General features: G+C 33.0%; 1 protein-coding gene across 4 annotated transcripts in view; it reads right to left on the reverse strand.

Annotated features, from left to right (window-relative positions):
- LOC148168886 (BMP-binding endothelial regulator protein-like) overlaps positions 1-23,953 on the reverse strand; it is a 42,107-nt gene that overhangs the window by 6,948 nt on the left and 11,206 nt on the right. For 2 of the 4 annotated variants that reach the window (XM_088046448.1, XM_088046447.1), the window contains one exon: positions 4,946-5,034. In XM_088046448.1, coding sequence (XP_087902574.1) covers positions 4,946-5,034 — 89 coding nt within the window. Of the gene's footprint in view, positions 1-4,945; positions 5,035-5,391; positions 7,707-12,675; positions 13,169-23,953 lie in introns of those variants that run through there. The other 2 variants (XM_088046450.1, XM_088046449.1) reach the window with 2 other exon arrangements.

Here is a 23,953-nt window from a genome sequence, read left to right on the forward strand (position 1 = left end):
TCTGCAGGAAAAATGACGTTACAGTAAGTTTAGGTTGCAAGTGTCCACTTTGCCAGTTATTTCTTCATTAACAGTTAGGATCATAATAAAATTATGGAAATTTAAGATGACAAGGTTGGTATCATTGTTCAAAAATTTGACATTCTTGACATATTGACATGAAAATTGTTGTGTACCCAAATTACGTAATTAATGAGTGCAATTTCTTAAAAATGTTCAAAGTGAAGTGAAAATCCTCTCATCAGACGCGACTGCTATTTGAAAAACGGTAAGAAACTGCCTGTGCAACATTTGCAACAGAAACGAATTACACAATGAAAATTTTAAAATTTGTGACCTTGAGTGAACATTTGCAACTTAAACCTACTGTAACTTCGCCATTACAACATTTGCAACAGAACGAATTACACGATAAAATTTTTAGAATTTGCAACCTAAGCCAACTGAATAATCAAAGTTATTAAGAAGTATTTTGGCCTTATCTCACGCAATTCCAAACAGTTTGCGGTGCCCCTTAGTCATTTATATTTTGTCTAATTCTACACTACTTATTCTCACTACTTCATTTAAGTCATAATTTGCTCCAAATTAGTCCGATTAACAGTTACCAGTCCAGCTAAATCCAGATTCTTACAAAACGCTGCTTTTAATCTCATTGATTAGCTTTCTGGACTAATCCCACACGGATCCAAGAAGTCTAATTTTAATTTATTAGGGTGTAGTCTAATCAAATTAGTTTATCTTAGTCTGATCAGTTTGTACGGGATGTAATTTGCTTCGACTATTTGGACCAATTTATTGTTAGATTTTAATCTACGCAAGTCTTGTGTGAATCTCATCTGAATATTTGTGAACGTATCTACTAATTCACGGTCTTAATTTATCTAATTTTTTGAAATTAATTCCAAGGAAACCTAATTTGATTGAAACAGTCTAAATTTATGTATTTCCTTCTAAGTAATTTGTATTTAGTTAAGACGAATTACTGCCTAATTGAATTCACCTTAGCCTGTTTTAATTTCTTTGATTTATGATAGATTCTAGTTAATTAAATTTAGTTAGTATAACAACCATTTAATCGAAATTGAAATCTAATTTAGTCGATTCTAATTCCAATCCGATGACCGCGAAGTCAAACCTTTTATATCATTAACTAGTCATTTTTTCTTAATAAATCAATAATTTAGTTTAGACAGCTTTCTGCAGGACTTTTTTAAAAAACTGTCTGCTTGAAAAGACCACCACCGTCTGTAAATAATCCATTGATTTGTTGGATTCTTCTGAGCGTGTGCACCGGAATAAAAAAACGGTAAGAAAACAAAACAGATTCAGCCCGAGATCCCGAGGATTTCCAGACTGATTTTCGCTTGGAAAAATCTCACAATGTTGGAGACACGATAAAATCTCCCTCAACTTGAAAAATAGAAATTGTAAGAGCTGTTGGAAATTCTGTTTGCATGCAACCCCAGTGGGGTGACTAATTTTCGCTTTAAAAAACGGAAATACTTCAAATTTCCTGCATTATTTTGTATTCGTATAAGATAAGGGTGACTTATTTCGCTTTGCACAGGTAAATGCAAATGATTTTCTTTCATTCCTTGCAACCAGCAGTGACCCTGACTGTAATTATCATAACTTCATAACCAACACAAAAACTTGCGCTCTGTGAAAAAATCAGTGTTTTCCAAACCATTTCGTCTTAAAGTTCCCGTAATAAATTTTTGTTCTGAAGCCGCATAAATCACAAAAAACAAAAATAATTTGGCCGACCTCAAAATTATAATAAAAATATTTATACTCGGTGAAACTTGGTGTTTCTGTTGAATGTTAAGAACCTGCTGCGGTTGGCGAGGTTGTGACGCAACGTGATCGAGTATTTCACCTGGGGCAAGACTGCGTCCAAGTCCACCATGAAGAGGCCTTGCCCCAGGCGAAACTTCTCGAAAACTGCCCTATCACTAACAGGCCATCGAATTCCGCGCGCTCAACGTAAAAAGTAAACAAATTCCATGTGGAAATATCAACAGTTTGAGCTGCGGGAACGAAATGTCGACGTCTTCATCAAGGTTGAGGGTAAAGTTTCGGTAAAGTAGCGAAAAAATCATTGGTACATTAAACCTCAGTTTGGTGTTGATGACCTGAGCACATGTCTCGGCCATTCATTCCCATTCGAAATTTCGTGGATTCGAATTTTTAATTGAGGGCTTCCTTGTCCTTAAGGAAATTTAAAGCCGTCCATAAATCGGAATTTGTTGATAAATAAAACACTTTTATTTAATAGCTAGACCTAATGGGGCGGCAATAAAAATTACAATAAATAAACCCGTTTGAATATTTAAATAAATCTGACACAAAATAAATAATTGATTGTGAAATGTGATTTGTTTGGTTTGTCTGCAGCGTAAAAAAATGACGTTTTGACCGCTAATTTCGCTTCTCACCAATGTTGATCCGCACAATTAACACTTTAGATGTGTGTTTTCTAATTTGAGTGTTCGCCATTCTATGCGCTTTTGGTTCTTGCCGAGGTCATTATCGTGAATTCCGGACCAAAAGAGAAAATATAAACAAGAAATTTAAATCACACAAGAAAAATCCCAAGAATTTAAACTGTTACTACGCTCGTTGGGACATTAGAGAATGTCAAACATGACATAATGAACTGGTATAAGCTGTCAGATCCACTAAATAATTCCAATTCTTTATCAGAAACGTCCACTTTTCGATTTGAATATCTTAACTAGCTTGCGACGTCTACTCGGGTCACGCACAAGGTTTTTTCTACGTGCGATTATCATTCCACGAAAACTATGAATGGATTTTTCTATTCTTGCCATTGATACGGTCAATCAGCACGGGTGAATCCGGTATGATAAAAATGTTATTAGACACGCGAGTGGGTATCTAAACGTGTTCGCTTCCGGGTATGATAGATTGTAGTTTCCGTTTTAAATTGCGGTTTATTAGAACCGCAGATTGCGCTTTTCAGTTCGGCGAATAATGCTAACTTCTAGAAATTGATAAGGAGCAAACCACGAAGCAGAATCTACGATTTCAAAAAATGTTCGTTCACCTGTTACTTAAAATTACGTAACAGTTGCATAATGTAAAAACTGAGCGTTTTTCGCACTTGCAAGAAAAAATTGATTTGACTTTTCATGGGAGATTTATCTTCCCCAAATTTAATCACTGTAGCGCTAAAACAGTCAAAGATACAATTTTTTTTATACAATTTTGATACTTTTTCGTCTGTTCTGAAAATAAAATTTTCTAAAATCTCAGTCTGTTGCCCCAAAATTTTGAAATTTGGTGCAGTTAATAATTGAATTTAAAGTCACAACTTTCCCAAATTTCATCAATGTGACGTTAAAAAACAACCAAAGATACAATTTTTTTTTTATAGTTTTGAAACTTTTGGGTTCGTTCAAAAATAATTTTTTTTCTAAAATATCAGTCTATTGCTCCAGAATTTAAAAAAATTTCTACAATTAATAATTGAGTTAAGAGTCGCAACCTCCCCAAATTTCATCACTGTGGCGCTAAAACAATCAAAGATACAATTTTATTTATACAATTTTTAAAGTTTTGGGTTCGTCCTAAAAATATTTTTTCTAAAATTTTTGTCTATTGCTCCAGAATTTTGAAATCTGGTACAATTAATAAATAAGTTAAGAGTCGCAACCTCTCCAAATTTCATCTCCGTGGCGTTAAAACAACTAAAGATACAATTTTGAAACTTTTTAGTCCGTTCTGAAAATAAAATTTTCTAAAATCTCAGTCTATTGTCCCAAAATTTTGAAATTTGGTGCAGTTAATAAATGAGTTAATTGCAGTTTACGGTTTAAATTGCGGTTTATTCGAACCCTTCAGTTCGGGAATAATTCTAACTTCTAGAAATTGATAAGCAGCGAACCACGAAGCAGAATCTACGATTTCAAAAAATGTTCGTTCACCTGTTACTCAAAATTATGTAACAGTTGCATAATGTGAGAACTGAGCGTTTTTCGCACCTACAAGAAAAAATTGTTTTGACTTTTCATGGGAGATTTATCGGGTTATTATCTGCGATTTTACGTCAAAGAATAAAGAAACGATAATGGTGAAATGTATCAGTTGGCGTTACGAAAATAAAATGATGAAACTTGAAAATCCATCAATCTCTGCGTCGTAGACGAGTTTATTTATAGCACCACCTATTATTCTCGATAAGAGTCTGAATGGTTATTTTTTTATTATTCGCAGATCGTAGGACAATAAACAAGGATGTAAACGGCGAACTTCCGCAGAAGATAAGTGGTGTTTCCTTCATTTTTATCATTCATTGTGACGGCCACTGATCCACCGCAATAACCAGTAGCTCTTTGAAAACAAGAGTAAATATTTCTGTGCAATTCTAACTAACATGGTATTTCCGGTAATCCTTTAATGAGCGCCTTCAGCGCGCTCGCATGTGACAAAGCAAAAAAGAAGTGGAAGTCTTGAGCGCGCAAAGGTCGGGACCGAAATCGGTTAATTGGACGCAATTTCTCGCACGAAGCGTGATATTTAAATTCGGTAATTAATCAAAAAGAAAGTTCAATGTATCTCTACCATGGTCGTCCACCTGTTAACCCAAAAACAAAAAGGAGCAATCAAGAAATAGTTGGCAGTAACACTCCACGTCAAAATGTCAATCAAAGCAACAGGTATGTCAACAATATTGTCATCGAGAGATTTACGTCGAAATATTTACACAAGAACAGTAAATACTTGAAGAGTTTCGGGTCGAAACAGGTCGCGTAATTATCGGAGATTTGAGTTATAGTCTGTTGTTCGTAAAACCAGTTGCAGAATTCGTAAACAAAATTAATAACTCTTATAAAAACACGCGGTGTAGAATTACAGCGATGATATGTGAGGAATTTGGAGAATGCCTCGCTAAGAATTATGCTCCATCGACGATTACCTTGCATATACAGGAGAAACAATTGGATTTGACGATGTCAACTTTTATAGGCTCTCCGTCCGGTTTGTTGCACTGAGCTCTTCTGCCTTCTGCAAAAGAAACATTGCATTAGACTCAACCACAAAAAATTGTTATTAACGTTCCGTCATGCGGGAGCTTTACAGTCTTATTATCGTGATTGCAGAAGCAACCTTATCAGGAAATTTACGTTAAATTGATAGTTATTATGTCTTAATGAACGCCATAACAGTAAAAGGCACCAATACGCCGTAAGCTCAAACCCTTAGGGAGTTAATTGAAGAAGTTCTTAAAAACACGTACATGGTCATCGACAAAAAACTTAGAGACTGGTATCTAATAGCCATCCTTGGAAACAACCTGGAGTACCACACACAGCACCAGCTGTAAATTATTGTCAGATAAGGAGGTTAACTATCTCTGTGATGGTTCTTTTTATCTCCTTTTTGGGCCGGTCGAATTTTGAAGAGGATTGACACAAACTTTTGATGGTATATATATATTCTTTAATTCTACAGACTAACTTCATGATCGACTAACTACTAACTACTGACTACTGAATATCGAATATGGAATATGGAATGCTGAATACTGAATGATTGATTGATACTGTTGGGGGTACAATTATATAGGTTCTGTTATCACTTAGACCCATGGACCTTCGTCATGCAAAGCATACATAATTAGCCATAATGATCAGTGATGGGTCCATGAATCATCGGTGGGATCATAACACTCCTCCCTCCTAAGTTTTTTGATATATGTGTGAATACAAATATATAAAAAGTAAAAAAACAATAAAGATAACATGGAGATATAAAAAAGGGAGAACTACTTAATAAATGCTTCTGAAATTTACATTATGAGTTTCGTTACTAGTTTGTTGAGGTATTTCAATCGAAAATTCACTTTGTGGAACAGTCTGCTGCACAGTTTGGGTATTCTGCAAACTTGACACTTCACTTTTGCGTTTTGAACACTTCGGCACCAATTTGTTTCTGTAGATGAAAGTGATCATGGCACCAAAGATTACGAAAATGAGCGACGAAAATATTATCACGGAGTGGTCGACGTAAGTTCCTAGGATAGGTTTGTTGATTTGGTCCTGTAGTACATCTGAAAACATCTGGAGTTGATGTTTGGCATCATGGAGTTGGTCTAAATCGACGGTTCGGAACATCACGGGTTTGGTTTCCATTCTGCTTAACTCCTTGATTTTCCCTGGGTATTTGACATTTCTCGTTATGTCGAAATTAGGGATGTAGTGATGAACGATGACGGTTTGGTTATAACTTGGTTTAAGGGATGAAGACATAGTGCGACCTACACAACCTGTGCTTAATCGAATTATTCCGACGTTTTCTATGGTTTTGTCCGTAGAGTCCTGTTTATCGAATTTGCAGTTGATGGTGAGGCTCGTTGGCTTCGAAACAATGTACAACCATTCGTTGGGTCCAATTTTGTGATAAACTTCGAATTGTGCTTTAATTACGTTGAGATGACAATTTGTTGGTACTTCATTCGAATGTTCTACTTTAGGTGTAACTTCACAACTTGGATTTGAGGTGGTGGCGTATGTCATAACATCAGAACATAGTGTTATCCTTTCTTCCAGTGGTTGGCAGTTGGAAAGATCTTTCAATCCAGCGAATTCGTCTTTATCTATGCTGATAGTCAAGTAAGGATAGGAAGGCGTTATAAAGGAATATATGTTAGAGTTGTAATGTTGAATAGGTAGAGGGATGACTTTAAAAAGATTATAATTTTTATGATCAACTAATGGAATTTTGAGAGAAAAGATTAATAATTCGTTGTTATAAATTGCATTAAGTTTACACAGTGAATATAGTTTGTAGATATCACTATAGTCATTCAAAGTGACTGGAAAAATAAAATCTGTACTAATTTTTATAGTTGAAAGTTCTGACCATAGGTCTTGAGGATTGATTACCTTTGGATATATGATGTTTAGTTTAGCAAACATTATTGACGTTATGAGGGAATCGTACTCATTACTAAGTTCTACTATGATTTCGTTTAAGAGATCGAAATGTTTTGTGATAGAGTCTAGTTGTTCTAACTGAGTAACTCGATCTAAGACATTATTTGAAAATTGTTGAAATTTTCTAAAATTATTATTAATGTTTTCTTCGTTCGCTTTGAGGGTAGTAACTGATTTATTATAATTGTCGATTGTGGAAGACATGATTCGAATTTGTTGTTGCATGAGAATCGCTGTTTGTTTTTCGTTGTTTGCTAGTGACTTTATAGCATTATCATATCTTTGAGCATCCGTTGCATCGGGGGTACCAAAAAGAAATTTTAAAACTGTTGATGCTCCGTTAATTAATCCACGGCGTTGTCTATTAAATTTATTCGTTAGAGTGTGTCCGACTAGATGTCTGATTGTATCTGATTTTTCTAGCAAATGTTTGATTTGATTTTTCATAATTCGAATTGAGTTAACGCAGTAAGCTGAAGGGAATTTGATCGACGTGATTGTTTCGCATAGATTTTGAGAGTTGTTAAAAATTAAATGGATATAAGCGAGTTTGTTAGAGAGAAATGAAATGTTTTTGAAAGTGAGAAGAGTGAAATGGTCGTTGCTTATGCGAATTTGGCCTAAATCTTGATAAAAAAGTCCTGACTTTTGTTCTATCGGCGTTATTTCGAAGTTATTCGTCGGAAGAGACGTTGATGTCTTTGCGAGTGCAAGGAGTAGTATTATTTGGATTCGTATCATCTGAAACAATGGTTGGTTTTAATAAATTTTTGTGGTACGTTTGTTCTTTATTTTTGATTTTTAGGACTACGGTTTCGTTAGCGTTTACTCTGATTATTTTAAATGGTCCTTTATAATGTGGTGAGAGTTTTTGAGAAGTTCCTGGAGTTGTTGATTTGCTTTTTAAGTAAGCATAGTCACCGATTTTGAATTTATAGTCGTTTGTTCTTTTGTCATAACGGATTTTAGATGTTTCTTTAGAGTGATTTGCATTTAATTTAGCGGTCTCGAATGATTTGTTGAGTCTCAGTTGTAATTGTTTATGGTAGTCTTCATATGTGTAACGAAATTCTGGTGTACGGGTGATTGAGTTTGGTAGTAGTGGTTTGTGTCCGAATAACAATTCGTAAGGAGAAAAATGTGTAGTTGAATGAATTTGACAATTGTATGAAAACATAGCTGTTTGTATGAATTGATCCCAGTTATTCTGTTCTTTGTTGACGAAATGTTTGAGGTAGTCTTTAAGAGTAGCGTGTGATCTTTCTAAGGCACCGTTACTTTGGGGATGGTAAGGACTTGTCGTAATATGTTTTATTTTGAAAAGTTTATTGATCTCTTTAATTAAATTTGATGTGAATTCGGTTCCATTGTCGGTTACTATACTCTCGGGTGTTCCAAATATTAGTATAAATTCACAAAATTTATCTGCGATTGTTTTAGATTCATGGTTCGGTAATGGGTATGCATAAGAAAATTTTGTTAAATCATCTTGTAAGGTGAGAATAAATTTATTTCCGTTTTCCGTTATTGGTAAAGGTCCTACTATATCCAAAAATAGCTTTTCGAATGGTCTGGATGAAGTCGTAGTAATTTGCATTGGGGCTTTAGTGGGATGTCTATTAATTTTGTTTATTTGGCAATTTCTGCAATTTTTTATGAATTTTTTGATGTCGTGTTTCATACTGTTCCACTTGTAGTGTTCTTTTATTCGTTTGTAAGTTTTGCTAAACCCGGTATGTCCTGAAATTGAAGTTGAGTGGTTTTCGGTTAAAATTTTGATTTTCTCGTTTTCAGATGTTGGCGTTAGTTTTTCGGATTGAATTATCGTAAGTTTGATTACATCGCTAAAGAGGAACGAAAGCATGCTGTTAAAGTTTGTCATTTTAATTTTTGTATTGTAGTAAGAAGGATCTTTGATGAAGAGTTGCCTTTCCTTTTCTAAAGTAGCTTTATCGCAGAGGTTGATAAGAGAATAGTAAATGTCTTGGTAGGTGGGTTGATCAAAATGATTTAAATGTGTGATTAATATGTAAGTTTTAGAACTGTTGTTTTGTAAAACAATAACATCGTGAAGATTAATATTATCTGCATTCAATACATTTAGATCGTATTTTTCATTTAGAGTTTCGTAATTTTTGTTGTCTGGATGTAGATCTTTGGCTATAAATAAGACATTAGGACTTACGTTAAAGATATTTTCTTTTATTGAGGAAAATTCAATTGTTTTGTCGTTTTTGTAGTGATATTCGAGAAATTTCGAATACTGTCTGTCGTCAGTGGTTATGGGTAAAACTGGATTTCGTGACAGTGCGTCAGCATTTGCGTTTAGACGACCAGGCTTGTACACAATTTCATAATCAAATTCACTGAGTTTTAATTTCCATCTTAAAAGTCTAGATGATTGATCTGAACAATTGAATAACCATTGGAGAGGACGGTGGTCTGTGATTATTCTGAATTTTTGACCATATAAGTACGGACGATATCGCTTGACAGCAAATAAAATAGCGAGAAGTTCTTTTTCAGTTGTTGAATAGTTGATTTCTGATTGATTCAATGTGCGTGAAGCATAAGAGATAGCTAAGTCTTTGCCTATTTCGCCTTGGGATAAAATAGCACCAATTGCAAAATTTGAACTATCGGTTGTTACGATAAAAGTTTTCTCAAAGTCTGGATACTGAAGTATGGGTTCTGTTGTTAGTATTTGTTTCAATTGATCGAATGATTTTTGTTGTTCTTCTTTCCATTCAAATGGATGATTTTTCTTTAAAAGGTTTGTGAGTGGTTTAGCAATTTTTGCGAAATTTTTAATAAATTTCCGATAATAACCTGCTAGGCCCAGAAATTGTTTAACATTTTGAACTTTGGTCGGAATGGGAAATTTAGTAACAGCTTGAATTTTCATAGGGTCAGGTTTCACACCTTCTGCAGATATAACATGTCCTAGATATGTTATTTCTTTTTTCATGAACTCGCATTTGTCGGGTTGAAGCTTTAAATTATTTTCGCGAAGTCTCTTGAATATAGCCTTTAGTTTTTGTTCGTGCTGTTCAATTGATGAAGCATAAATGACAATATCATCAAGGTACACAAAACACTGTGAGCCTTGTAATCCGGTTAAAACTGTATTCATCATTCTTTGGAATGTTGATGGAGCATTTTTCAAACCGAATGGCATACGAGTGAATTGATAATGTCCAGTGTGTGTCGAGAATGCTGTCTTATAAGCATCGTTTTCATCCATTTTGATCTGATGAAACCCATTAGCTAAATCAAGAGTTGAAAAATAACATGAATGACCTAATTGATCCAAAATTTCTTCGATGTTAGGAATTGGAAATGAATCACCGACTGTAACTGAATTTAATTTGCGATAATCCACAACAATGCGCCACTTTGGTTTACCAGAGCTATCTACCTTTTTGGGGACGATCCATAGTGGTGCGTTGAATGGTGAAGTTGAGGGTTCTATAATCTTTTGATCGAGCATTTTATCAATTTGGTTAGATAATTCTACTTGATGTACTTTTGGAAAGCGATAGATTTTTGAACTGATTGGTTCTGAATTTGTTGTAATGATTTTATGACGAATTGCATCTGTGTGCGTTAAATGATCTCCTGGTAGTTGAAAAATATCGTTATAGTTGTGACAGATTTTAATTACAGATTGTTTTTCTTCGTCGTTTAAGTGCTCAAGTCGAAGATTGGCATCAAGAGTTTCCAATCTTGTTTTAATGTATTGTTTTTGATTCGTGATATTTGACTCGGATGTGTTAAGAAAAATGTTACTGCGGTCCTCACTGAATTCTTCCAGAAGTAAATTTATATGATTTATTTTTACAAATTTGTCTGTAGTGTTAACTATTGTTGTTAAAGCTTTCTTGTCTTTGTTTACAAATAGGATAGCTTTTGCCAAAAAAACACCATCGTGAACTTTAATTTCCGGTGAGAGTCCAACATTTAAATTTCCTTCGTTAACTATATTGACTTCAATAACAGTTTCAGAACGCGGTTTTAAAATTGTTGGTACGGAAGAGTTGATCGAATTGGAACAATGCGGATACAGTTTTAGTGGGAATGGCAAAGATTTTAATTTTAATTCAGAATTACTCAAATCAATTACTGCTTCTTGTTCGGTTAGGAAATCGTTACCGATAATACCATCGTAAGGAATAGCGTTATCACCTTGGACAATTTGGAATTTGATCTTTAAATCGTGATTCTCGAAATGAGGTTCTAAGGAAACACTGCCTGCAGTTAAAATTGCATTATTAGAGTCAATACCAGTTATCATGGTGGTATCATTAGGATTATAATTTAATGATGTTGTCTTCAACTTATCGGTTTTTATCAGAGAGACATTTGCACCAGTGTCAACAAGAAATTTGAAATTGATTATTTGTTTTTGATTGTTGAAATGAGGAAGATTTACAAATGTAAGATTTGACTTGGATAAATCAATATGATAAGAGGATTGTTTATTTAAAAATTCTTTGTCGATATTCTGCATATGAATTTGATTTGATTTTTTGAAATTATGATTTCTTGAATGCGTATCGCTTTTTAGTAACGCGACACTGATTGTGGACATTTTGGCGTTTAAATTTACCGAATTTGATGAAGATGATGTGGAAGGTAAATTGTGTGAACTTGATTGATTTTTGTTATTATTATATTGTCGTTTTCGACATTCTGAAATCATATGTCCTTTATGTTTGCAATAGTTGCAGAATTTTGAGTTTTGATTTGTATTTTGATTTTGGCGATTAGAGTTAGTCGTACTATGAGAATTAGAGTTAGAATTAGAGTTAGTTTGTCTTTGTGAGTTTGAATAATGGAACTTAGATTGATCACGAGAAGAGTTTCGACATTCTTGAGTTTTATGACCTTTTTTCTTACAGTAGGAACAAAATAATGTAGAAGTGTTACCGTTGCAATGTGGATTTCGGGCTAAGAGATATTTTCCTTCTGATAATGCTTCGCGTAACGCATCATTTAGTGTTTGCGGTTTTGATCTACGTAAACAATTCGAAATAGCATCATTTGAATGTAAAATAAATCGTTGAAGTGCAATTTCCATTATCATAGCTGTTCTACCTGGATTTTGGATTGCATCCTGCAAAGCTGATGTGTTTAGGGCGATGGTTTGTAGATTTTCAATACGATTAAAATAATTTTGGACTGACTCATTTTTATTTTGTTTAATTGAATTTAGTTCTTCTAAAATTTGAGATAAATCGCGACGATCACCGAATAATTGAAGTAAATAGAGATTTAATTCTTGCAAGTCTTTGAATCGTCTGTTTCTTGTTTGAGCACGAGCTGAACCTTTTAGTTTCGATTCAATGTAAGGAAGTAGTAATTGCTTCTGTTGATCATTGCATAATGACCATGCTTGTGTACAATCTTGAACAAAATCATAGAGTTTTTCTCGATTTCCATCAAAGTCGTCAGAAATGATTGCTCTTATATCAGATAGATTGAAGGTTTGGACAGAACTTTCATTTTGATTTTGATTTTGGTTTTGATTTTGATTTTGATTTTGATTTTGATTTTGATTTTGATTTTGGTTTTGGTTTTGATTTTGGTTTTGATTTTGATTTTGATTTTGGTTTTGGTTTTGATTTTGGTTTTGGTTTTGGTTGGATCGTGTATCGACCATCGTATAGATAAGTTAGAAATTCGTGGTCAAAAGAATAATTCCACTTACCGTGAAGATGACTCGGATCTAGAAGTTTGTTTCTTCCTTTTCTTTTTCGATCAGTAGACTTGAAATCAGGTTGCGGATTTTCAACAAAGTTGACCGTATCTTCCCTTTTTCACAAGTTTTTCTGCTCCGGGTTGGAAATCCTTAACGACTGCGCCAGTTTGTGATGGTTCTTTTTATCTCCTTTTTGGGCCGGTCGAATTTTGAAGAGGATTGACACAAACTTTTGATGGTATATATATATTCTTTAATTCTACAGACTAACTTCATGATCGACTAACTACTAACTACTGACTACTGAATATCGAATATGGAATATGGAATGCTGAATACTGAATGATTGATTGATACTGTTGGGGGTACAATTATATAGGTTCTGTTATCACTTAGACCCATGGACCTTCGTCATGCAAAGCATACATAATTAGCCATAATGATCAGTGATGGGTCCATGAATCATCGGTGGGATCATAACAATCTCCTCGAATTTATTTTAGCGGAAAGGTCACAACGGACACGCTTTCGATGCAATTATTTCTCACACCAAAAACACTAAGCAACTAATTTTCAAAAAAAAACCCAATCTGAAAGTCCCTTTTATTCCGAACTCAGAATTCTTCAATGTTTCTTGAAAACTTGCTAGTTATAGAATTGCTCGATAGTGTTTTAGAACGACAATTAATAAGCTTTCCAACGACCTATAAAAGTCATTGGTAGAATTTGTACTTCGTGTAATATTTAAAAAAAATTGATCTCATGTCTTTTGCGTTTGCTTTAAATGTAAAAATTTCTAAAATCTGAGTTTGTTCCAGATTTTTGAAATCTGATGCAGTTAATAAATGAGTTTAGAGTCGCAACCTCCCCAAATTTCATCATCGTGGCTTTAAAACAACCAAAGATGCAACTTTATTTATACAATTTTGAAACATTTGAGTTACTTTCGGGTTAGTCCTAAAAATATTTTTTTCTAAAATCTCAGTCTACTGCTCTAGAATTTTGAAATTTGGCACAACTAATAAATGAGTTAAGAATCACAACCTCCCCAAACTTCATCACTGTGGTGCCAAAACAATCAAATACGCAATTTTTTTTATACAATTTTTGAAACTTTTGGATCCGTTCTAAAAATAAAATTTTGTAAAATCTTAGTCTATCACCTCAAAATTTTAAAATTTTTTGGAGTTAATAAATGAGATTAGAATCACAAGTTCCCCAAATTTCATACCTGTGGCGTTAAAACAACCAAAGATATACTTTTTTTACAATTTTAAGACTTTTGGGTTCGGCCTAAAAATAAGATTTTCTAAAATCGCAATGTATTGCTCGAGAATTTTGAAATTTCATACAATTAATAAATAATAATAAATAAAATGAGTCACTAGTCGCAACCTCCCCAAATTTTATCACTGGTGCTAAAATAATCAAAGATACAATTTTTTCTTATACAATTTTGAAACTGTTGGGTCCGTTCTGAAAACAAAATTTTCTAAAATCTCAGTCTATTGTCATAAACTTTTGAAATTTGGTGCAGTTATTAAATGAGTTTAGAGTCGCAAGTTCCACAAATTTTATACCTGTGGCGTTGAAACAACCGAAGATACAATTTTTTAATAGAATCTTGAAACTTTTAGATTGGCCCTAAAATAAATTTCTAAAATCTGAGTTTGTTGATCGAGAATTTTTAAATTTAATGCAGTTAAGAAGTGTGTAAAACGTCGTAACCTCCCCAAATTTCATCGCTGTGGCGTTAAAACAACCAAAGATACAATTTTTTTTATACAATTTTCAAACTTTTGAAACTATTGGAGGAGTTTGGAAGCTCCAAGTGATAGCATCTCCCTTATGTAATATCCGAGGTTCTAATTACAGTTCTAAAAATGCAAATTCGCCGTTTGAAAATGTTGTCCCCTGGCTCCGTGGGTCTTTCCATGAAATCCATCATTACCATAAAATCATCATAACTTTAGAAAACAATAAAAATGCGGACAAATTTCTCATTGATTTAGATATGAATCTGTGGTATTTGCATCGGGATTTAATGCCTGCGTATTCATTACATAATATCAATTTGCGATCTGCATAATGATATGCAATATATCAAATGTGTCAGCGACTTACAATAGTGGAGAGTTGTTCTAGGGAATGTTACATGATTCCCAACAACTCCGTCATTTTCACTGGTCGTAAATAATAAAATTTCTAATTTAATGAACGTCATAAACGTGTACCAAAAATCACACAAGTTTCGATTACCGAAAGCCTACCGGCGTCTTATCAGATTGATTTTATCAAGCTCTTGTGAAAGAGGTAAAACCACGCCTTGGTTGGGTCGTATCTTCAGCAATTACTCATTTTTTGTAATTTGATCAATGAGTAGTAGCTGGAGGATCCGATTTCATCGACATTTAAAAATTTCGGTACTCAAAGCGAACACTGTAATTTATCTCAACACGGAAAGTGTGCTTTTAACAAATTAGAGCTTTCAAGGTTTTTGCCCTTTGCGGATTAGCGATGCTGTTCTTCAGCAACGACCTCATCAGCAGGTGTATACCGTACCCAGAAATACGTTGGTGTCAGTTAACAGGTGTTGTAGCAGCCACATTAGCATTTTTCAGCCATTTTCAGGATGTTCTTCTTTTTTACAATTTGGGTCAATCAAATTGGTTACGTAATATCGTAGGTGGAAATGTTGGCACTACTCTCAAGGTCTTTTGCGTACGTTCAAGATCATTTGTCCGGCTGGGTCAACTGCCATGGGGCCATTAACCTCGCGGATTCTCGGCCACGGAAAGCACCCATGTCATAAAATAGCGAAAATTATCGGATTATTGATGGACTTTCGGTTTCTCGATGCTTAATTTATTTAAATCGGAATTGAAGTTTTGGTACTTTAATCGGACTTAATCTCATGCTGACAGATAAAAATCGAACGTGTTGTAACAAATTTCGAAATTTTTACTCTAATTTACAGAGAATTTCACATTTGTTACTTTCGATATTGTTGACAGGAATTTGTGGAATTTTGGTTAGAATTTTGGTATTCGTGACGTGCTCCAGTATTCGAAGAGAATTTCACTAGCACTGACCACGATTCGTTTAAATCTTTGCAAATTATTATTATTAGATTAGAAAATCTCTTCGCGTCTTTTCATAATATAGTTATCACAATTCTATCTCAACGTATAATTATTGTGTGAAATTATTTGCACACCTTTCTCTTCTTAACATTTTGTATAACCCCAAGCAACAAATTTTGTTTCCCGACTATTTCAGCGATTTAAGAAAATTTCGTTGAATTTTTTGTTAGTTAAAATAAAAATTATTGTTTAAATATACACTTCTGATTAGGAAGCGTTAGAAATATTTAAAAATTATTAAACAAATATTTACTTATCAGAATATTTAAAGTGAAGGTAAACATACTTTTTTCTACGAAATGTTTTTCAAATTTAATTAGGAAATGTTTGAACTTGAAGCATCAATAAGAAATATAATAAAAAAGAGGTATTATAAAATTATATAAAATTCAAGTTTTCGTACACAAACAAATTTCAAACAAGATTCTGTTGTAAACAAACACAAGAACTTTTAACGGAGTTTTAATTAAGCGCGAATTTCAACAAAAATAATAATTAGAAAATTAAATTGATTTTGTGCTTTATTGCTAAATTTTTGGTCGGTGCACATGCTAATATGAATTAAAGAATTGAATGAGAAAAGTAGAGATTATAGAAAAGCTAGAACAAAGAAAGAATTTAAAAAATCTAAAATTTTTCCATATTTTTTAAATAATCAAATGCAAGCTCGTATCGCTATTTTAGGGGTAGGAATTTGAATTTTATCAGTCAGAGAATTTTGAATTGTAAGTTGAAGAATCATTGTAAGTTGCCAAGTTATTAGTCTACTGCGTTTTTTAAATAGTACTATTTCCACATATTTTATCGATTGCAAAATGGACTTCAAGTATCAATTTTGTAGATGCAATAATCCATTATAAATTTTTGACATAAATGTGAAAAAAATAGTATATAAACCTCGGCTACTCCTAGGTATATCTTATCCAAAATTTTTCAAAATTCTTTTATCTGATTATTTATCTTATTTATATGATTTTATCTGAGGTTTTAGAGATTTGGAAAGTGAGTCATTATAAATTTTAGCCATAATTGCGAATAAAACAGATACCGAGGGGTAGCCGAGGTTTGCAATATTTTTTTTTAATTTTTCAAAATAGTTTGATCTTAAACATTCTAGAAAGTTACGAAACCATTTTAATTGTACGTACTAATGATTTTAATTTTTTTTTTTTAAATATTTGAAAATAGGTACTTCGACTTTAAATTTAGACTTTGCAATTCAAAAACAAACCAAAAAAATGCATTTTATCACAATATCATGTATCAATAAAAGTTGCTCAGAATCAAATTTTAGGTTTTTGGTCCAAATTTTAGTTCAAAAAGTACCTAAAATACAGTTTTTGCGGACTAATCGTTGCTTTTACGGACGAGACGTAGTTGCAAAAACGTTTTAAAAACGTGTTACAAACAAAAATTTTTAATTAAAGCTTCCAAAAACACAATTAAACCTCTTTAGAATGTGTGATTAATTATTTCTCAAAAATAATTAACACATTGTTTGAAATAAACACAAAAAAATAAATACGAGAACGCAAAGAAAATTGTGAAAACCCAATAATTTATTCATATTGTTGTACCTGGGGTTGAGTCCGAAAAAGACTCATTTTACAGACTTAAATGAGTCCGTAAAGTAGCAATTTTTGAGAGGGTTTTTTAAAAATTGTAAATCGTCAAATTATTGAAACGATCGTAGAAAATCCAACGAAGTCTGAAGATTGAAATAAATTCCACACGAGTGTGGAATGCAAAAACTAAAATAATGCGAATAATGAAAATTGCCTCCAATTTTATAACATGCTTGAACAATTTGAAACATCCAAAGATGCAGCGAGTTTGTCTTGTAAAAGAAAATGCGTTAAAATGAAATAAACACTAGAAACAGTCTCTACCCTTCGAGGATATTTATTTGTGGTAGATTAAGACAGCAAAATTGTGCATTTTAATTAACAGTCTCTAGGCAAAACTCGTAAGAATAAATGAAAGAAAACCACCATAAAACAAATATGAAATTACAACGTTCAAAACAATCAAGCTGTACTCATTATAATTAGCCATAAGAGTGCAGCTCAAGTGAAGTTGGTAATAATAGAATAATTTTTTCATCACGAAACCTTGAGATGTACCTACAACTTTACGCCTTGTACATTTAACCAACAAAGTGTCCCCGATATTTATTTATAAAGAGCGGTCTTAAGGCACCAAACATTAAACCGCCAACATATAAAACACAATAAATAAGCAATAAAACAAAGCTCTCGTGTCGTAACGCGTTCTATGAACGTGTAAGATTCAAAGTATTAGCAATCAATAAACAATCTCAACGGCAAATTTGCAACAAGTTAAATACCATAAAAGCGACACTATTAAGATCAACAATAAAACGTTCCTGCTCCCAACAAGCGTAGTCCGATTTCGTCACAGCTTGTAAACAAATAGCAATGTTATTGTAGTAGTTTGCGTAAAATGTAAATGATTGATTAATTTAATGTGTCCATAAAGTGGCAAGTGCACGGCTGCATCGTTTTGACATTCGTGCAACGGCACTAACAGGTAACAGCCATACAATCTCTCGTTAAACAGCAGGACGCAGGCCGCGAGGCCAAGGTCGTATGTCCTGCAACTGCAGGTGTGCATCAAGTGAGGTGCACTCCACATGTATTTTACTACAAGACGCTTCACTGCTGCACTTTCAAAAACAACCACTCACTGGACTATAAACAAAACAGCGAAAACATGGGCGGAGAAGCGAAGCGAGCTCTGGGGGCCATAAAAAGAAACGTTAGGATTAACAAGGGTTCAGTAGGGCTAATTATGGTTATTCAGAAAGGATAAGTTGAGGCAAAAAACGTTATTACCTTCTCTTGAATTTATTGCGCTCGAAGGACGCGTTGGTTTTTTTGTATCAATACATTATAAATTCTTTCATCAACTGAAAACATCTTCAGAATTGCGCGTGACTATACAACAGTACAGCTTATTACTTTGCGGCATTTATGGACAATAACTTGTTACTCGTTCAAGTCGGTATAATAAGAGCGGTGGCGCATTGTTCAAAGGAATCCGGTATAAATCCGGAGAAATAGCTGTCAGTTTGTGTTACAATATAATAGTGATTGGGACGCACACATAAATTGTTACGATCTTCTATGAATCGATTGAGAAATTGAATTATTCAATATTGACTATTGTTTCATGACTCCTTGCTCAGGATAATTACACGTCGCAAACAAACACTAATTAATTGTTAAGGTAGATACACATGCATGAAGTAAAACTTATGCGTATTAAATATTAATAAAAACAAATAAATATTTTATCGATCGTAAAACGAGAATTATTAGTTTTATTGACGGAGAACAATAGCGATACCACACACAACGAACTTTCAATATTCTATCGAGATTTTCCCATGATGAACTGAGCTGGTAATTCGAAAATAGCATAAAATGAGTCAAAGCATTAACGACAGATTAAGCTCTTTGGAAATAGCCTAAAACTCATGGGGGATTTCTACCTGTCATCGTCGGCGACGTCTTATTTTTGGAGAAAATCAAATTTAAGTGGAGATATCTCTGATTCTTCTAATTTTAGAAGTCAAGTGACACTGATTACCAGATTCTCTTTAATTGGCAGAAAAATTCTCTTGCATAACGTCATGTCGGAGGATTTTAATTGCAATCAAGTACCAACGGACGAGTTCCGAGTAAAAATAACTAGTGTGACATTGTTACGTATGCAAATGCAATCATGCAGGTGTTATGTTTTGAATTAATTAAGTTTTATTAACAGCAATATTAATGATAATTCATATGTTAAGTGGGTTCTGAGATTTTCAAACTCAACCGTATCTCCTATACAATTATAAATTCTTTATTTATAACCTTTACGATCGGCATTAAATTATTTAATAATAATGCGACTGCCTTCGTGGTTTATTTTATTTCTAATTGATTTATGGGAATATTGTAATCAATGTATTGGAACACACCTAGATCTACCAAACTTAAAACTTCTAAGCCTTAATTGCGAATCTAAATTCTAAATTATAATTTGATTAACAATAAACTCTTGGTATGTTGACAGATTTCTATAAAAAACTTAATGCTATTATAATTGATCCCATTTTTTCCGTGGCGTTAACGATTTATTTAAATTACAAATTATTCTTAATCCTTATCAAAAGATATCGTGACAGCTCGGAAACGCCACTTTTAGGAGCGTATTTTGACGCCTCGGGCTGTATAGCGGAAGGTTGGCCATAGGCGCCACATCGAGAGTTAAAAACAACCTCAATAACAACACATAACGGAATTTTTTAGTCCGGGTATCCAAACTTAAGGTGGAATAATTTCCAATAATTAATAAATTGACAAGCAGCAAGAAAGAGCGTGTTAAATTAAAAAAAATAATTTTTTATTTTTAAAACTACTGTATTGCTTTATATAAATTTGGCATTTTAACGTAATAAAATTGGATTTTTTGGCCCAAATTTGTACACGTATCTATTAAATTTCTTAATTTTGGTAAGTTTAATTAAAAATATTTTGGTTTGGGAACATCGGCCGAGTACCTACCTATTCTCACCACTTTATTTTGGCGCAATAGTTATTAAATTTAAAGGGCTAATTAATTACCTCCGATTCCCTCATTATCTTTACCAAATTACAAAACTTTTAACCAAGAAAGACACATTTTGGAAATTTTGATTCGGAAACCCAACTGAAAATTTTTATTACTTTGTATAAAATTTCTCTACTTTGGTAGTTTTAGCGCTAATGACATCAAATTTAGAGGTCTAATTACATTTGATTCCCTTATTAAATCCAGCAAATTACAAAATTTTTGATCAAGAAAGACAAATTTAAAAAAATTTAATTTGTAACACCGACCGAAAATTTTCAGCGCTTTGTATAAAATGCTACAACTTTCATGATTTTAATGCAATGGTTATCAAACTTGGAAGCCTAATTACCTCCGATTCCCTTATTATTTTCACCAAATTACAAAATTTTTGACCAAGAAAAACAAATCGGAGAGATGACCGAAAATTTTTATCACATTGTATAAGATTTTTCAACTTTGGTAATTCTAACGCTAATGTTATCAAATTTGGAGATCAAATTTCCTTTGATTCTTTTATTATTTCCATCAAATTACAAAATTTTTGATCAAGGAAAACGAATTTTAAAAATTTGTAACATCGCACACACCGAGAATTTTCACCATTTTATATACAATGTCACAACTTTGGTGGTTTTAGCGTAATCGTTATCAAATTTGAGGTCCAACGACCTTCTATTCCTTCATTATTTCCACCAAATTGCAGAATTATAGACCAAGAAATACAAATTTTGAATTTCTTTTTAACTTTTTTCATATCATCAGTTACCAAACTAATGAAGAAAATTTTGTGTTAATCACCAACAACAACTTAACATGATCATTCGTGGATCTTTCTGATTTAACTGCTTAGCAAGAAACGAGAACTTCTATATTCCTCTCCACTCCACTTACAAAAGAACAGTAATTACACGTTCCGACATATTCTTCACTTTTTGTTTTAAAATCCAGTACTTTTGTTGCATGTTTATGAACATTTCATGAGTCTTCCATACTCATAAACGTGTAATTAACCTCTGCAGACTAATAAATGACTAAAACTTGTAAATAAACAAGAAAAAAAAAGATAATTTATGTTCAAAAATACAATCCACGTCGTGGCATTCACTTTGTGGGTTTATTACAATAATCTTTCACGATTCACTGTAATTTTAATAGATTAGCTTTCATCGAAAAAATGTTTGTACGAGATCCTTCTGTAGTCTGTACATATTTCATGAATTTAATATGCGAAATATATTATAATATATTAAAAAATATGACCGTAGTGTGGAATTCTCGCATACCACAATAGCAGACATTCGATATCTTAAATTATTGCAAAATCTCAATAGGTCATAGATTAAAATAAAAATTACAACAATGTTCAATGCGAACATGTTTCAAGACGCCACAAATTTACGATTTGTCCTTTGCAAATGTCACTTAACACCACAACGCAACAATTAAGATCTTCAATCGAGTATGTAATTATAGTTTTTTGTCAATAAACACTTGCATCCCAAGGATATGATATTTTTGAGCATTTCATCGAATCTCTTATCATAAACACCTTTTGGTTGAGTATGACGGAACTGGTGATTTATGACCAGTTATCTAAGTGAAATATAAGGTTAACTGATTCGCGATCTGAATCCTCTGAACAATTTATAACAAGTTCGATAAAAATCTTCGATACACAAATCCGTATGGCGCATAATTTAAAACAGTCCGTTTGTATTATTAATGATGCTATATTATTTACATGACAGAAATGGTTATCGTATTTTAGTTAACTGTCTTAGCTTGAATGTATCAGAATTTAATTTGAATAAGCCAACGTGAGTTGTGGATATTAAATTAATTGGTTTATTTTTTCCGACTGTCAACTCGAGGAAATTCCAACATACCGAAGCAATTGAAACTGTACCGGTTTTCGCAGGATAATTTCCATTTTCCCGAAAATAGCCATGTTGTTCATCAAATTTGGTTCTTGCGTCTGTTGCAACCTTCGCTTTTCACCTAACGAAAACATATTCGCCACGTCTAAACACGAAAAAATCTTTAAAAACTTCTAAACACATCTCTGTATCAAGTAAACCAGAAGCACGAACGGATCATAATTTATGACGACTTCATCACCGGGTGGTATCAAATTTAATAATCCCATTTATTTACATTATAATACACTTTTAAATTTACTTAAATCTTCAAGGCTTCATCCTTCGAAATTTATGGCCAGTAGCGCTTTTGCTGCCGTCAACGGAACAAAAATACTTGTAACGATTTAATAATCGAGCTTCAGGTTTTAAGAAACGCAGTTTCGTCATTGTAATTAAGAGGACACAAGTGTTGGCGGTAATTTATGTAAAATCATACCAACACGTGCCGCGACCTGTGATAATTCGCGATAGGAAAGAAGAAATATCAATGAGCACCGCATTGTAATATAAGACACCGACATTCATTTACTTGAGATAACGAAATGAATGCAAACAGCGGAAGAGTGTTTTGAAAGCGAGCCACCGATAACCATTAAGTGGCAATTAAAAATTCGATTGTTTTCGGTTTTTCGAATTTTAATTGGCTCTTTTCAATTCTCTAAAAAATCTATTCAATAACTCCTTTCACTTTTTCCTCGAAATTTGTTTTCGTCTTGTTATCTATTTCGAGCACTAATTAGGTACACCATTAATTAAATTAATAAAAATACCGCTCATATTTTTCTTCATCCGAGTTATCGTAAGAGATATAAATTGGAAAAATTAGAGCGGAGTTGCGCAATTTATATCATTATCCAAAGTACGAGGATTTGTTATTCAGTGTTTCCCGTTACATAAATGACAAAATAGAGGTACATTTTGACAGATATTAAGTAATAATCGCAATGCTTCTACGTGTTGAAAGATTTATTTAGAAATTTTGTTTCAAAGTTACATGATAAATGAAGGCGATAATTTAGAAAAATTAGTTGTAAATTAGTTAATGCTAATTCAGTTTTTTGTTCACGGAAAAAACACAACAAAACAACTTTCACTAAGACCTCAAAACTACAGAAAGATTTATTTTCGGGCAGAAAATCCGTGAGCGCCTCCATCCACAGTGAAACATTACAAAAAATAATGAAATGTTTCTGGGCTCATGAATAAAGTTGAGCTAACTGTTTTAAAGCGTGTTATTTGATTTTTCGTCGGAACAACTTCTCTGAATTTCAGTGCTACAACAGACCCAAATAAAAAAAAATTGAATTTTTGAGTCATCTTTACAAATACGAAAATGTTGATTAAGTAGAATCTGAGACAATTGTAGATAAAAAAATCTAGAAAATGTAATAAAAATACGAAGAATTATCAGAAAAAAAACTGTTCAGAGAATTTAAAACACAATCGAAAAAGAGACGAAGCAGAAAATCTGACCAAATGTTACTTACATTCCAACAATGTAAAGATACAACTGAAGAATAATTAAGAGATTTATAAAAATCGGGTCATTCTAAAAAGAATGAAGACGGAATCTGTTGTATGAAATTCAAAAGAAATTTGTTA

This window comes from Gnatocerus cornutus, chromosome 9 (genome assembly GCF_029298725.1).
Source record: "Gnatocerus cornutus isolate USDA-ARS CGAHR chromosome 9, icGnaCorn1.1, whole genome shotgun sequence".
In the NCBI taxonomy this organism is placed as follows: Eukaryota; Metazoa; Arthropoda; class Insecta; order Coleoptera; family Tenebrionidae; genus Gnatocerus; species Gnatocerus cornutus.